The sequence below is a fragment of the Mobula hypostoma genome, chromosome 16 (assembly GCF_963921235.1).
Source record: "Mobula hypostoma chromosome 16, sMobHyp1.1, whole genome shotgun sequence".
Classification (NCBI taxonomy): domain Eukaryota; kingdom Metazoa; phylum Chordata; class Chondrichthyes; order Myliobatiformes; family Myliobatidae; genus Mobula; species Mobula hypostoma.
In genome coordinates this window covers 68,645,482-68,659,087 of record NC_086112.1, presented here as the reverse complement: position 1 = coordinate 68,659,087, position 13,606 = coordinate 68,645,482, and the positions used below count along the sequence as shown (strand labels likewise).

The window sequence follows — 13,606 nt, the reverse complement described above, 5'->3', positions numbered from 1 at the left end:
CTCTCACCCCGAAGTCCAGCGCTGATGCCACTACGCCACCAGTCAGCCACTACGATGCCAGCAGACTTTGTGTCCAAAGATAAATCCTTCAGTATTTATTCTGCAGTATGTTCCCCTATTTCTTATGAACTTAAATATTCATTAAACTTTCTCAAATAGAAGCAAGCCAGGAGGAAAGAATGTCTGAGGAGGCTGATTCAATATTTTAAGAAACAGTGCTGACATTTTAATTGTTTATTTTCTGTTCCCCTTTATTGCTGTAGTGACAGGGTTCATTGCTGTAGTGTGTGTGGTGTTTGCATGTTCTCTTTCAAGCCCTGTCCTAAAGCAGCGTGGGTTGGTAGGTTACTTGACTGCCGTAAAAAGTGTGTCTGTCTTCAGTAGAATCTGAGGGAAGGTTGATGGAAATGAGTGGAAAATAATTTGGGGTTAGTCTAGAATTCAAGTACATTGGTGTTTGATGGTTGGCATGGATTCAGTGGGCCAATGGCTTGTTCCTGTCCTGTGTGGAGAGCAATGCACAGTGGATAGTGCTGCTGCCTCCGATCCCAGTGGCCTGGATTTGCTTCTGAACTTCACCTCTGTCCGTGAGAAGTTTGCACTTCCTACTTGTGGTCATGTAGGTTTTGCTTCAGATGCTCCTGTTTCCTCGTAGATCCCACATCCATGCTGGTTGATTTCTGTAAATTATTGCAGAAATCCTGGAATCATTCAATTATGGATTCTGCACAGCAACCACACAAGACCAATTGACTGGAATAAAAATGTGTTATAATGTCACTATGATTGCAATTGTTTACTATTGGAAACTCGTATCATACTACTGTAAGAGGTAAGGACAATATTTTAACCGGTGAGCCATCCTTAACACCACTCAAGATGATTCCTTTTGATACTTTATTCGATTGCCTATAAGTTACCTCAACCTCTCATCAATATCCTCTGTCCACCAGCCTATTCTCCTTAGGCAGTTCCTCAGGGTTAAGGCCATTTCTGTAGTGTTTAAAGATCCCAGTACAGGATCTGCAAACACTGCCACAATCTGTAAAAACAGAAAATGCTGGAAATACTGGGCATGTTAGACAGTGTCTGTGGTAAAACAGAATCAACGTTTCAGGTCAGAGATCTTACTGATGAGGTAGTATGTATAGGGGTGTATGCTACTTGAATTAGCTTGTCCATGGGCTCCTTAAAAACAGATTTTAGGTTCCTAGTGTCATCCTGTCATTTTAAGCTGCCATCAGCCACTCAGTCCCACAGTTTGATGTGGGATTTCTGCCTGGTTATCTCTTGCAATAATGAACTCCAACCCATTAGAATCTTCTTGTTGAGTGTTGTCAGCTCCTGGCGACCCTATGGATAGTGTAGTTGTCCGTAGGGTTTTCATGGCAAGATACAAAGTAGATTGCCAGGCCTTTCTTCTACGCAGATACTGCACTGCCCAGGTTGAAACCCGGCTGGGTTTGAACTCAGAACCATCTGCCTCGAAGTCCAGCGCTGATGCCACTACACCACCAGCCGACCCAGTTGAATCTTACACACTGGGAATGTTGATGTAGAAGAAGGCCCTGACACTTGTTACCTTTTCCTGCCTTTACAGCCGGGGCGATGGGGGGGGGGGGGGTGGATTTTGCAGAGACGGCAGCTGCAGTGCCCCCAATGCTTAGGGGTGTCTGTTGTAAATGATCTATGTGTCTGAAGTGTACAGTAGCACAAGGGTTACTGCTACGAGATAAACTTAGTGCCACTTTAGGGATTTTACTCTTCAAACTGTTGGAAGGCCGAAGACTGTTGAACTTTTGGTGGAATAGGTGGTGAATGTCTTGTTTGACTGCCTTTGTAGTATCCAGTCTCCACCAGCTGGGATCTCACTGAATGACAGAACAGGCTTGACTGGCTGAATTCACAGAAAGTAGCAGTTGGGCATTCAGTAAATGCTCCGTCCAGCTCTTTAAGCATTAATACTAACTCCATTTTAAATGCATTTAATGATATGACAATATTTATCCACATAATCCTGTATTTTAATGGTCCATACTATGTGCAAATTACAGTCTGTCATGATTGCACTTGTGGCCTATGATGGTCCGTTGTATGATTCTCATTCCTGAGGAATTTAATGCAAAAAAAAAAATCAAATTGCTGGAGGAACTCAGCAAGTCAGACAGCACTTGTGGAGGAAAATGGATTGCTGACATTTCTTTCATCTGGGCTGAAAGATAGAGGTGAAATAACCTATATAAACAGGTGAAGGCAAAAGATGGATGTATCCAGGTCTTGGGACGACAATGGGTGGATCCAGGTCAGGAGGGGCGATGGGTGGATGCAGGTCTGGGGATGATGATGGGTGTATCCAGGTCTGGGGGGCGGGAACAATGAGTGGATCCAGGTCTTGGGGGGAGGAACGATGGGTGGATGCAGGTCTGGGGAGACGATGGGTGGATGCAGGTCTGGGGAGACGATGGGTGTATCCAGGTCTGGGGGGGGACAATGGGTGGATGCAGGTCTGGGGGTGATGATGGGTGTATCCAAGTCTGGGGGTGATGATGGGTGTATCCAGGTCTGGGGGGGACGATGGGTGGATCCAGGTCTGGGGAGATGATGGGTGGATGCAGGTCTGGGGGGATGTTGGGTGGATGCAGGTCTGGGGGGAGGGGACGATGGGTGTATCCAGGTCTGGGGGGGGGAGGGGACGATGGGTGGATCCAGGTCTGGGGGGAGGGGACGATGGGTGTATCCAGGTCTGGGGGGGGGAACGAATGGTGTATTCAGGTCTGGGGGCGGGTACGATGGGTGTATTCAGGTCTGGGGGGGATACGATGGGTGTATCCAGGTCTGGGGGGTACGATGGGTGTATCCAGGTCTGGAGGGACGATGGGTGTATCCTGGTCTGGAGGGAGGGGACGATGGGTGTATCCAGGTCTGGGGGGGAGAGGGGACGATGGGTGGATCCAGGTCTGGGGGGACGATGGGTGGATCCAGTTCTGGGGGGAGGGGACGATGGGTGTATCCAGGTCTGGGGGGGAGGGGACGATGGGTGGATCCAGGTCTGGGGGGAGGGGACGATGGGTGGATCCAGGTCTGGGGGGAGGGGACGATGGGTGGATCCAGGTCTGGGGGGAGGATGGGTGGATCCAGGTCTGGGGGGGGGGAGGGGACGATGGGTGGATCCAGGTCTGGGGGGGAGGGGACGATGGGTGGATCCAGGTCTGGGGGGGAGGGGACGATGGGTGGATCCAGGTCTGGGGGGGGGAGGGGACGATGGGTGGATCCAGGTCTGGGGGGACGATGGGTGTATCCAGGTCTGGGGGGGAGTGGACAATGGGTGTATCCAGCTCTGGGGAGGACGATGGGTGTATCCATGTCTGGGGGGGGAGGGGATGATGGGTGTATCCAGGTCTGGGGGGCAGGGGACGATGGGTGTATCCAGGTCTGGGGGGGAGAGGGGACGATGGGTGGATCCAGGTCTGGGGGGACGATGGGTGGATCCAGTTCTGGGGGGAGGGGACGATGGGTGTATCCAGGTCTGGGGGGGAGGGGACGATGGGTGGATCCAGGTCTGGGGGGTGGGGACGATGGGTGGATCCAGGTCTGGGGGGAGGATGGGTGGATCCAGGTCTGGGGGGGGGAGGGGACGATGGGTGTATCCAGGTCTGGGGGGCAGGGGACGATGGGTGTATCCAGGTCTGGGGGGGAGAGGGGACGATGGGTGGATCCAGGTCTGGGGGGGGAGGGGATGATGGGTGGATCCAGTTCTGGGGGGAGGGGTTGATGGGTGGATCCAGGTCTGGGGGGGGGGAGGGGACGATGGGTGGATCCAGGTCTGGGGGGGGGGAGGGGACGATGGGTGGATCCAGGTCTGGGGGGGGGAGGGGACGATGGGTGTATCCAGGTCTGGGGGGACGATGGGTGTATCCAGGTCTGGGGGGGGAGGGGATGATGGGTGTATCCAGGTCTGGGGGGGGAGGGGATGATGGGTGTATCCAGGTCTGGGGGGACAATGGGTGTATCCAGGTCTGGGGGGGGAGGGGATGATGGGTGTATCCAGGTCTGGGGGGTACAATGGGTGGATGCAGGTCGATGGAGGAGGGAAGAATGAAAATAGCAGCAGAGGCTGGGAGGTGATAAGTGGAGACACCAAAGGGTTACAGATGATGGAATCTGAAAGGAAAGGATGATAGATCATGGAACAAATGAAAGGAGGTTGTTCGGGCAGATAGGAACAGGGAGAGAGGACCCAGTGGGAGAAGCTTATTGGCCGATGGAAGGATGGAGGACACGAGACAAACAGATGGATGTGTGGGGTGTGTGTAGCAGGAACTGAGTAGATCAGGAGGAGAGAGGGAAAAGGGATAGAAGGAGAGCAGGTAACCTGAAATTGGACAATTCAATGGTATGGGAAAGTATTTACTTGGAAGAGGGAGGATTATGATGCTATTAGGCAGAAACTTGGGAGCATAAATTGATAACAGATGTACTTGGGGAAATGCAAGTACTCCCTGAATTACAGAAATGTGGATGTTGTTTAGGAACACTGCATGCGGTTCTAGATGGGTTTGACTCATTAAGGCAGAAAAAGAAATCTGAGTGAAGGAACCATGGTTGACAAGAGATGTGGAACACCCATTCAAAAGGAAGAAAGAAGCATAGTTAAGGTTTAGAAAACAAGGATAAGACAGGGCTCAAGCAATTAACATGATAGCCAGGAGGCAGCTTAAGAATGCACTTAACTGAACTAGAGGGGTGCATGAGAAGGCCTTGGTGAGTAGGATAAGGAAAATATCAGGAGGTGGGGTCTATGAGGATGAGTAGAGTGAGGGTCAGACCGATCAAAGAGAAAAATATACAAGGATATTGCCAGAACTCGGACACTTGTATTATAAGGAAAGTTTGAGTAGGTTAGGACCTTATTCCTTGGTGTTTTGGAGAATGAGGGGAGATCTCATTGAGATGTACACAGTTATGAGGGGTGTAGATAGGTTAAGTACATGCATGCTTTTACCCCGAGTTAAAATTAGACATCAGAAGTTTAAGCTCGTCATCTGACACATTGCGAGTGTGGAAAGAGCTGCCAGCGGAAGTAGTAGATGTGTTTCATTGCAATGATTAAGAGACATTTTGATAGGTACATGGATGAGAACGGTATAGAGGACGATGGTCGGTGTGGGTAGGTGGTCTTAGGCAGAAAACCATGTCAGCATGGATTAGATAGGGCAAGGGGCCTGTTTCTGTGCTGTAGTGCTCTATGAGAACAATGTTTTTAATATTAATTTAATATTCGTTGTCAGAGCATAGTCTTTATTGTGCATTTATTTTCTATTCCTTCTTTCCCTGGATACGACTGTATGGGCACAGAAGGGCTGTTGTCTGCCCATAGACCAGACCTATATGAACAACAAATTTCTTTTTTTTTGGCGTGTGCCTGCGTGCATGCGCGTCTGCATGTCCGTGATGATGGATTTTTCATGGCTTTTACAAGGTGCGGAGCGAGAGAGACTGTGTGGCCTGCCACTCCTCACACTAACATTTTTGCAGTATTTTCCCTTTTTATTTTACGAGGTCGAGTTGCGATCTCGACACTCAACCTGGCACGGATGCAAAGCATACTCAGGGGCGGACCCGACTAGTTTCGAACCTGGGAACCTCCGCTCCCGGGTCCGGCACCAATGTTGTTGCACCACCAGCTGGCCCGAACAAGAAATTTCTTTTCCTGATGGATAACTATGAACCATAGGGGTGATTTTTATGACCAAACTAAACATTAAACCAGACCCGGATCTGGGCTGTACCCTCCAAATATCCAGACCTGCCTCTCGGTTTTTTTGCACTACCTTACATTCCATTTTTCTATTTTCTATTTACGATTTATAATCTAAATTTTTAATATTTACAAATTTTTTACTCTTTTTAATATTTAATATTTGTAATCCAGGGAGTGGGAAGCGCAGAATCAAATATTGCTGTGATGATTGTACGTTCTAGTATCAATTGTTTGGCAACAATAAAGTATAATAGGTTGTAGGTCAAAATCTAATATCTGCAACCATTTTAAGATAACTTAGTATTTGCTTTTTATCCAAGAAATGACAACTAATGTATAACAGCTGCAGGTGCTATGGCATTGATATATAAACATCCATCAACCATAACACATGGAGTCAAAATTGTTTAAGTGGACTATGAATGAAGAGGGATTTTTCAATACTTGAGTACAGTGCATGGTTGTGTTGAGAAGAAGGGAGGGTGGGTGCAATAGATTGGTGAGGGCAGAGTAGGAATAGGAATTAGCAATGATGGAACAGGGATGTCATAGATAGGATACAGTCAAGGGTACAAGATACTAGAAAAGTTGAAATGGAATGAATGGCAATCAAATCTGGATCTAAGATGACTGGGAAATGGAGTGAGTAGAGTGAAGGTGGGCTTGGAGGGAGGAGATTGGGAAAGAGGTTGGAGGGGGAGATGTAGAGGAACTAGAGATTTTATCTTGCAGACATATGTCAGTTTTGAATATAAATGACAATAGACAAGGTCCTGTCACTGCCCAGCTATAAAGCACCAGCTTCAGGAGCCGTTATTACCCCAAAACCATCAGCCTCTTGAACAAGGGAATTACTTCATACAACCTCACTCACTCATTCACTGAACTGTTCCCACATTCTATGCGCTCACTCATCTCATGTTCTTGATGCTTACTGTTGGAGGCAGTCTTTTATTGATTCTCTTGTGTTTCTTGGATTTTACCATGAATGCCTGCAAGAAAATTAATTTTTGGGTTGCATATGGTGACATATATGTACTTTGATAATAAATTTACTTTGAACTTTGAACTATTGAGTGCATTTACCATTATATGGATTGAAGAACAGGTTGACGGTCTAGGATTGTTTAAATCCAACCCTGTACATTTCATTTTAAGTTGTAACACACACAACATGCTGGAGAAATTCAGCAGATCAGGCAGCATCTATGGAGAGGAATAAAGAGTCAACATTTGTGGCGGAGAACCTTCATTAGACTGGAAAGGAAAGGCAAAGAAGCCAGAATAAGAAGGAAGGGAAGGAGTACAAGTTGGCAGATGACAGGTGAAACCAGGTGAGGGGACAGTAGGCGGGTGTGGGAAGGAATGAAGTGAGAAGCTGGGAGGTAGTAGGTGGAAAGGGTAATGGGCTGAAGAAGAAGGCATCTGATAAGAGACGAAAGTGGATCATGGGAGAAGGGGAAGAAGGAGGAGCAGCACATGGAGGTGGTAGGCAGCTGAGGAGAAGAGAAGTGGTAAGAGGGTAGCCACAATGGGGACTTGAAAAAGAAGAGGGAAAGGTGGGAGAGATTGTTAATTGTTGGAGAAATTGACGTTCGTACCGTCAGGTTGGAGGCTACCCAGATGTAATATGAGATGTTGCTCCTCCAACCTGAGAGTGACCTCATTGTGACAGTAGAGGAGCTCATGGACTGACACGTTGGATCAGAAATTAATGGGCCATAGGGAAACCCTGGTGGTTTGCAGATGGAACAAAGATGCTCGACAAAACGGTCCCACAATCTACACTGGGTCTCACCAGTGGATGCAGAAGATGACCCAGCCAAACTTGCGGGTGAATTGTTGCCTCACCTGGAAGGACTGTTTGGGGCCCTAAATAGTGGTGAAGGAGGAGGTGAATGACAGGTGTAGCATCTCCTTCCACTTACAGGGATAAGTGCCTGGAGGGAGATCAATAGGGAGGGACAAATGGACAAGAGTATCATGGAGAGAGTGATTCCTGGAGAGGGTGGGATGAGATAAAGATGGTAGGATCCTGTTGAAGATGGCGGAAGTTACAGAGAATAATGTGTTGGATGTGGAAACTAATGGGGTGGTAGGTAAAGACAAGAGGAGCTCTATCCCTGTTGAGGTGGCAGAAAGGTGGGATGAGAGTGGATGCCCAGGAAAGGGAGTAGATGTGGGTGAGGGCAGCATCTGTGGTGAAGGAAGGGAAACACCTTTTTTTAAAGTATCATAACATCTCTGATGTTCTGGAAAAGAAAACCTCATCCTGGGAACAGATGCAACAGAGATGGGTAAACTTAAAAAATGAAATGACACCCTTTTCCACCCTTTTACAAGTGACAGGGTGAGAAGAAGTATGGTCAAGAAGTTCAAGTTGTCATATTTTTTGTTCTGAAGTTCTCTTTGTTTCTTTTTGAAGACAGCTGTTGGGTACTTGCTGAATAATTACTGCTGGGAAATGGATCCTCCAACTCAATCACTGCATTACAAATGGCTCCCTGTCACCCGGCCTTGTGAAGACCTCAAAATGAAGTTCACGCTGTGTTCCTACAAAAGTCAGTGCTCTTCCTCAACTCCTGAATGTTCAGCACATCATGAAAGATCTGTGTGATCATTGCACTCCAGCAGTCTACCGTTGACAAGAGATGAAACTGAGTTGTACTTCAGGGAGAGTTTTTTAATCATTGTTCTCATATTGTCTAAATCTGTGTAACACTTTTCTTCAATATTGTTGAAAGAAAGACTAAGGAATATATATAACCACTGTCTTAAAGATATTTTCGCAGTAAACTTAATAAAACAGTTTTGTAGCACTTAACTTCAATGTAAATTGTGAATGATTCAAAGCACTTGATTTTTTTAAGCTTTGTTTATCATTGCAAAGCTGAACATACATCTGTGCACATTTTTCCAACTATCAGATGAAACTTAAAAATAATTCCTCCACGGAATACAGAGTATTTTCGATTAGATTCTACACTACTTTTTAAAGATGCAGATGCACTGGAACTGTTGAATTCAATAAACCTTCCACTTATAAACCTACTCCATGACAATCTAACCCTTCCCTCCTTCACAAACCATAACATTCCTTTTTTAATCAATATGTCTATTCTTTTAACTATTCCTATTTTATCAGTCTCTAATATCACCATTCAGCACTGTATTCGAGTCACCTACCACTCTGTGTATAAAGCCTACCTCTGCTATCTCCCCTAAACTTTCCTCCACACAACTTCAACAGATGACCTCTGGTATTATCCATTGCTGCCCTGGGAAAATGATGCTGGCTGTCCACTCTAACGATATCTCACATAATCTTATACACCACTATTAAGTCACCCTTCACCCTCCTTTGCTCTAAAGAGAAAAGCCCTGGCTTGCTTATGCTTTCCTTATAAGACAAGCTCTCTAATCCAGGCAGCATTTTGGTAAATCTCCTCTGCACCCACTCTAAAACTTCCACATCCTTCCTATAATGAGGTGGTCAGAACTGAACTCAATTCTCCAAGTGTGATCTAACCAGGGTTTTATAAAGCTGCAAGATTACCTTAAACTCAGTCACCTGACTAATGTTCTATGTTTTTTGAATTTCTGTTTGCACTGCATTCTAGGGTTCATGCACAGTGCAATGTGTTTCAACTATTGGAATCTGATCTCTGATTCCTTTGTACTTTGAAAACAGCCGTCTATATTGAGTGCTCATTCTTGAACATTTAACCCTTAGTGTTAGCAGTATGGCCACTACCAACCACTTCATAAGACTGGAAAAGGTCACTTACAGAGGAAAGGTAAAAGAATAGTCATCTGATCTAATCCACCTCTCTTTCATTCTATGTTGATTTTTCCAAAATGTGTGCAGTAAAATTGCATGAAAATGGATGTCCACTTTTAGTAAGCCCAGTGAAATAGTTACCCTGAATTCAGTTTTGAGATCAAATCCATTTCAAAAACATAGGCATGTGTTTTGTTTGGAAACTGCACGGTAGGTTCACTACTAGGGGAAATAAATGGCAGAACTAGTTGGGAAGGCAAAGGAATGGGACTATTTACACAGCTTTTCCAGAGTGTGCAGATTTGATGGGTGGATGTTTCATACTTTATCATTTTACAGTTCCATGAAGTCCTTTAACAAAGGAAATCTGTCTTCCTTATCAATTGTATGGACTTTTGTTCTCTGCTAACTTTGCAAGATGTCAGTTGTCATTAGTTCTGAGTTGGTTTGGAATGCTGTTGCCAGCAGGTCAAGTTGAAGGAGCTCTTTGGACTGGCAGGGGTGATCACTAGACCCACATCTTGAAATGCTATCAAGTTCCCACTTAATCCTGTCACTAATCTGTCTCCTTGGATAAATCTATACTGGATAGTGACTACTTCAGAAGTACATGTTGGCTCTCATACTTTGAGACATCATGTGGTAGTGAAATATGCTGATCTTCAGCTGCCTCTCTCCTTTGACTTCTGGTACTGGGAAGGACCAAAGCAGCATAGTAATCAAAACACCATTCCTTCCCAGAACCCTTCCTAATCATACGTGTGCTGGACCAGACAAGCTCCCTTCCCCTTAATGAGAGGTAGGTCAAAATGCTAAAATTCCTGACCACTCCCCATTGTAGAAATGTCTTTGCTCTTTCAGGACAGCTAGAAATAGGAAATAGCTGTAGATTAACCTATATCACTCCTCTGAGACACCTTATCTCCAGCTCAGAGAGAGGCCATGTGACAATTTGTGCCCGTGTGGAAGAACCACCAGTTGTGTCTGTCCACAAAAATCCAAGTGTACAGGGCTGCCATTGTCACAGCACTGCTGTACAGCTCCGAAGCCTGGGTCTTGTACCACAAGCAAATCCGGTTGCGCTAGTGCTTTCATCAGCTCTGCCTTCTCTCTATCATGGGGATTGGCTGGCAGGATCGTGTCTCCAATAACGAGGTCCTGGAGAAGGCTCAACTCCCAAGCATTGAAGCCACTTTGTTGTTCTGCTGGCCAGGCCATGTGTCTCACATGGATAACTGCAGGTTACCAAAAGCAGTACTCTATGGAGAACTCTCTCAGGGCAAGAGAGATCATGGTGTCCTGCCCAAGAGGTGCAAAGACCAACATAAGCAGCAGCTCTCTCAGGCAAATATCAAGGTCAATGAGTGGCAGCAGCTGGCTTGTGACAGAGACTGCTGGAGAACACTGGTCCACAGAGCAGCCAAGAATTTTGAAGAATCCAGAAGAGTGACTGGTGAAGAGAAGAGGAGATGCAGGGAAGATCCTACTACCCAAGTGTCCACATCCCAGCTGTTCCCGTGTCCTTATTACTCCAGAGTCGGCAAATCCAGAATTAGCCTCTCCAGTCACCAACAATCGTGCTGTTGCTCCAGAGGATTCTTCGTCCCTCCTGATCTTCGCAAGTGAAGAATGACCCATCATCACCAGCATAGATAAAGCAGTGACTGATTGGCGGGAGGAAAAGAGTGGGAATAAACTTTCTGGTTGGCTCCTGGTGACTAGTGGTGTTCCACAGGAGTCTGTGTTGGGACCACGTTATATGTCAATGACTTGGATGATGGAATTGATGGCTATGTTGCAAAGTTTGTGGATGATAAAAAGATAGGTGAAGGGACAGGTAGTTTTGAGGAAGTAGAGGGGCTACAGAAGGACTTAGATTAGGAGAGTGGGCAAAAAAAGTGGCAGATAGAATACAGTGTTAGGAAGTGTATGGTATTGCACTTTGGTAGAAAAAATAAAAGGGTTGGCTATATTCTAAATGGAGAGGAAATACAAAAAACTGAGGTGCAAAGGGACTTGGGAGTCCTTGTGCAGGATTTCCTAAAGTTTAATTTGCAGGTTGAGTCCATGCTGGGGAAGGCAAACATGATGTTAGTATTCATGTAGAGAGGACTAGAATGTAAAAGCAAGGATGTAATGTTGAGACTTTATAAAGCACTGGTGAGGCCTCACTTGGAGTATTGTGAGCAGTTTTGGGCCCTTTATCTTAGAAAGGATGTGCTGAAACTGGAGAGGGTTCAACGGAGTTTCACGAAAGTGATTCCAGTATTGAATGGCTTGTCATATGAATAATGTTTGATGGCACTGAACCTGTATTCACTAGAATTCAGAAGAATGAGGGGAGATCTAATTGAAACCTATCGAGATTGGAAAGGCCTTGATAGTATAGACGTGGAGAGGATGTTTCCAATGGTGGGAGAGTCTAGGAGCAGAGGACATTGGAAAGGGTACAGAGGAGATTTACCAGGATGCTGCCTGGTTTAGAGAGTATTCATTATGATCAGAGATTAAAGGAGCTAGGTCTTTACTCTCTGGAGAGGAGAAGGATGAGAGGAGACACGATAGAGGTATACGAGATATTAAGAAGAATAGATAGAGTGGACAGCCAGCGCCTCTTCCCCAGGGCACCACTGCTCAATACAAGAGGACATAGCTTTAAGGTAAGGGGTGGGAAGTTCAAGGGGGATATTAGAGGAAGGTTTTTTACTCAGAGAGTGGTTGGTGCGTGGAATGCACTGCCTGAGTCAGTGGTGGAGGCAGATACACTAGTGAAAATTAAGAGACTACTAGACAGGTATATGGAGGAATTTAAGGTGGGGGGATTATATGGGAGGTAGGGTTTAAGGGTCGGCACAACATTGTGGGCCGAAGGGCCTGTACTACGCTGTACTATTCTATGTTCTATGACACAGCCTCAGAATAAAGGGGTGTCCTTTTAGAATGGAGATGAGGAAATTCATTAGCCAGAGAGTGCTGAATCTGTGGAATTTGTTGTCACAGGCAACTGTGGAGGCCAAGTTTTTATGTATATTTAAGGCAGAGGTTGATTGAGTCTTGATTGGTCAGGACATGAAGGGATACAGGGAGAAAACAAGAGATTAGGGCTGAAAGGAAGATTGGATCAGCCATGATGAAATGATGGAGCAGACGTGATAGGCCAAATTGCCTAATTCTGCTCCTATGTCTTTTGGTCTTTTGGTCTTTTGGACCAGAACTACAAAAAACACTCCAAGTGAGGACTAGCCAGTGTTTTGTCAATTTGCATTATGACATCTCATTTTGTGAAATGAGCTGTGCATCAGAGACACGTGGTGCCTCAAATTTGACTGTTGCTACAGTTTTCTTCCAAGAGGCCTTCTCTCCTTCCCCCAACAGTATCCAAATCGGTACACCTATTGAGGGGGAATGACCATAGGATTTCTAAAGAGCAGATTCTTGGGAGCCAACCTTGAGTAAATGCAAGGTTGATGACTGGTGGTCAGAACCTGGAATGTAGTTGCCTAGGTAGACTCATGGATTGAGCTCTCCTGTTCCTATTGGCCTGACCAAATAATATTTGATGTGACATGGCCACAGTATGGGCAGGTCCATGTGGTGAGCTGGCAGCACATGCTATGCCTATACAGAAATATGGGCCATATGCAGTTCATCATGGTTTCCCTCTTTGCAGTTTGCAAAAAACCCCTGACAGAGCAACCAGAGCAAAAAGGGGGGTGGGGCAACTAGGTTGCATGTCATTGTCCCCAGACTGTCTTCACCCAGTTCAAATTGACCATAATATTTTCAAACATGTTAGAATAGTTAACAATATCAGAGATAAGGTGAGAGCCGATGTACTGGCAGTAATTAAATTGAATCTCGTGGTGGCTAGTCTATAAATCCAGGTCATTGATTGAATTCATTCGACAGTTTGCAGCCTGACTCAGTGATTCCATTAGTCTCTACCAGTCCTGGTCAATTAATCCATGACTCACCACCGCATGAGCATCCTGATTCAGGGAATCGATTGTCAGTTCTGATTTGGGCTCCGCGTTCACCATCAGCTGCCTTGCAACCTCAGGCTC

At 45.8% G+C, this 13,606-nt stretch overlaps 1 protein-coding gene across 5 annotated transcripts in view; it reads left to right on the top strand.

Annotated features, from left to right (window-relative positions):
• Nucleotides 1–8,575, top strand: part of LOC134357472 (uncharacterized) — a 109,184-nt gene extending 100,609 nt beyond the window's left edge. For all 5 annotated transcript variants that reach the window (XM_063069084.1, XM_063069087.1, XM_063069083.1 and 2 more), the window contains one exon: nt 8,187–8,575. In XM_063069084.1, coding sequence (XP_062925154.1) covers nt 8,187–8,378 — 192 coding nt within the window. In that variant the 3' untranslated portion in view covers nt 8,379–8,575. The remainder of the gene's footprint in view (nt 1–8,186) is intronic.
• The last annotated feature ends 5,031 nt before the right edge of the window (nt 8,576–13,606 follow it).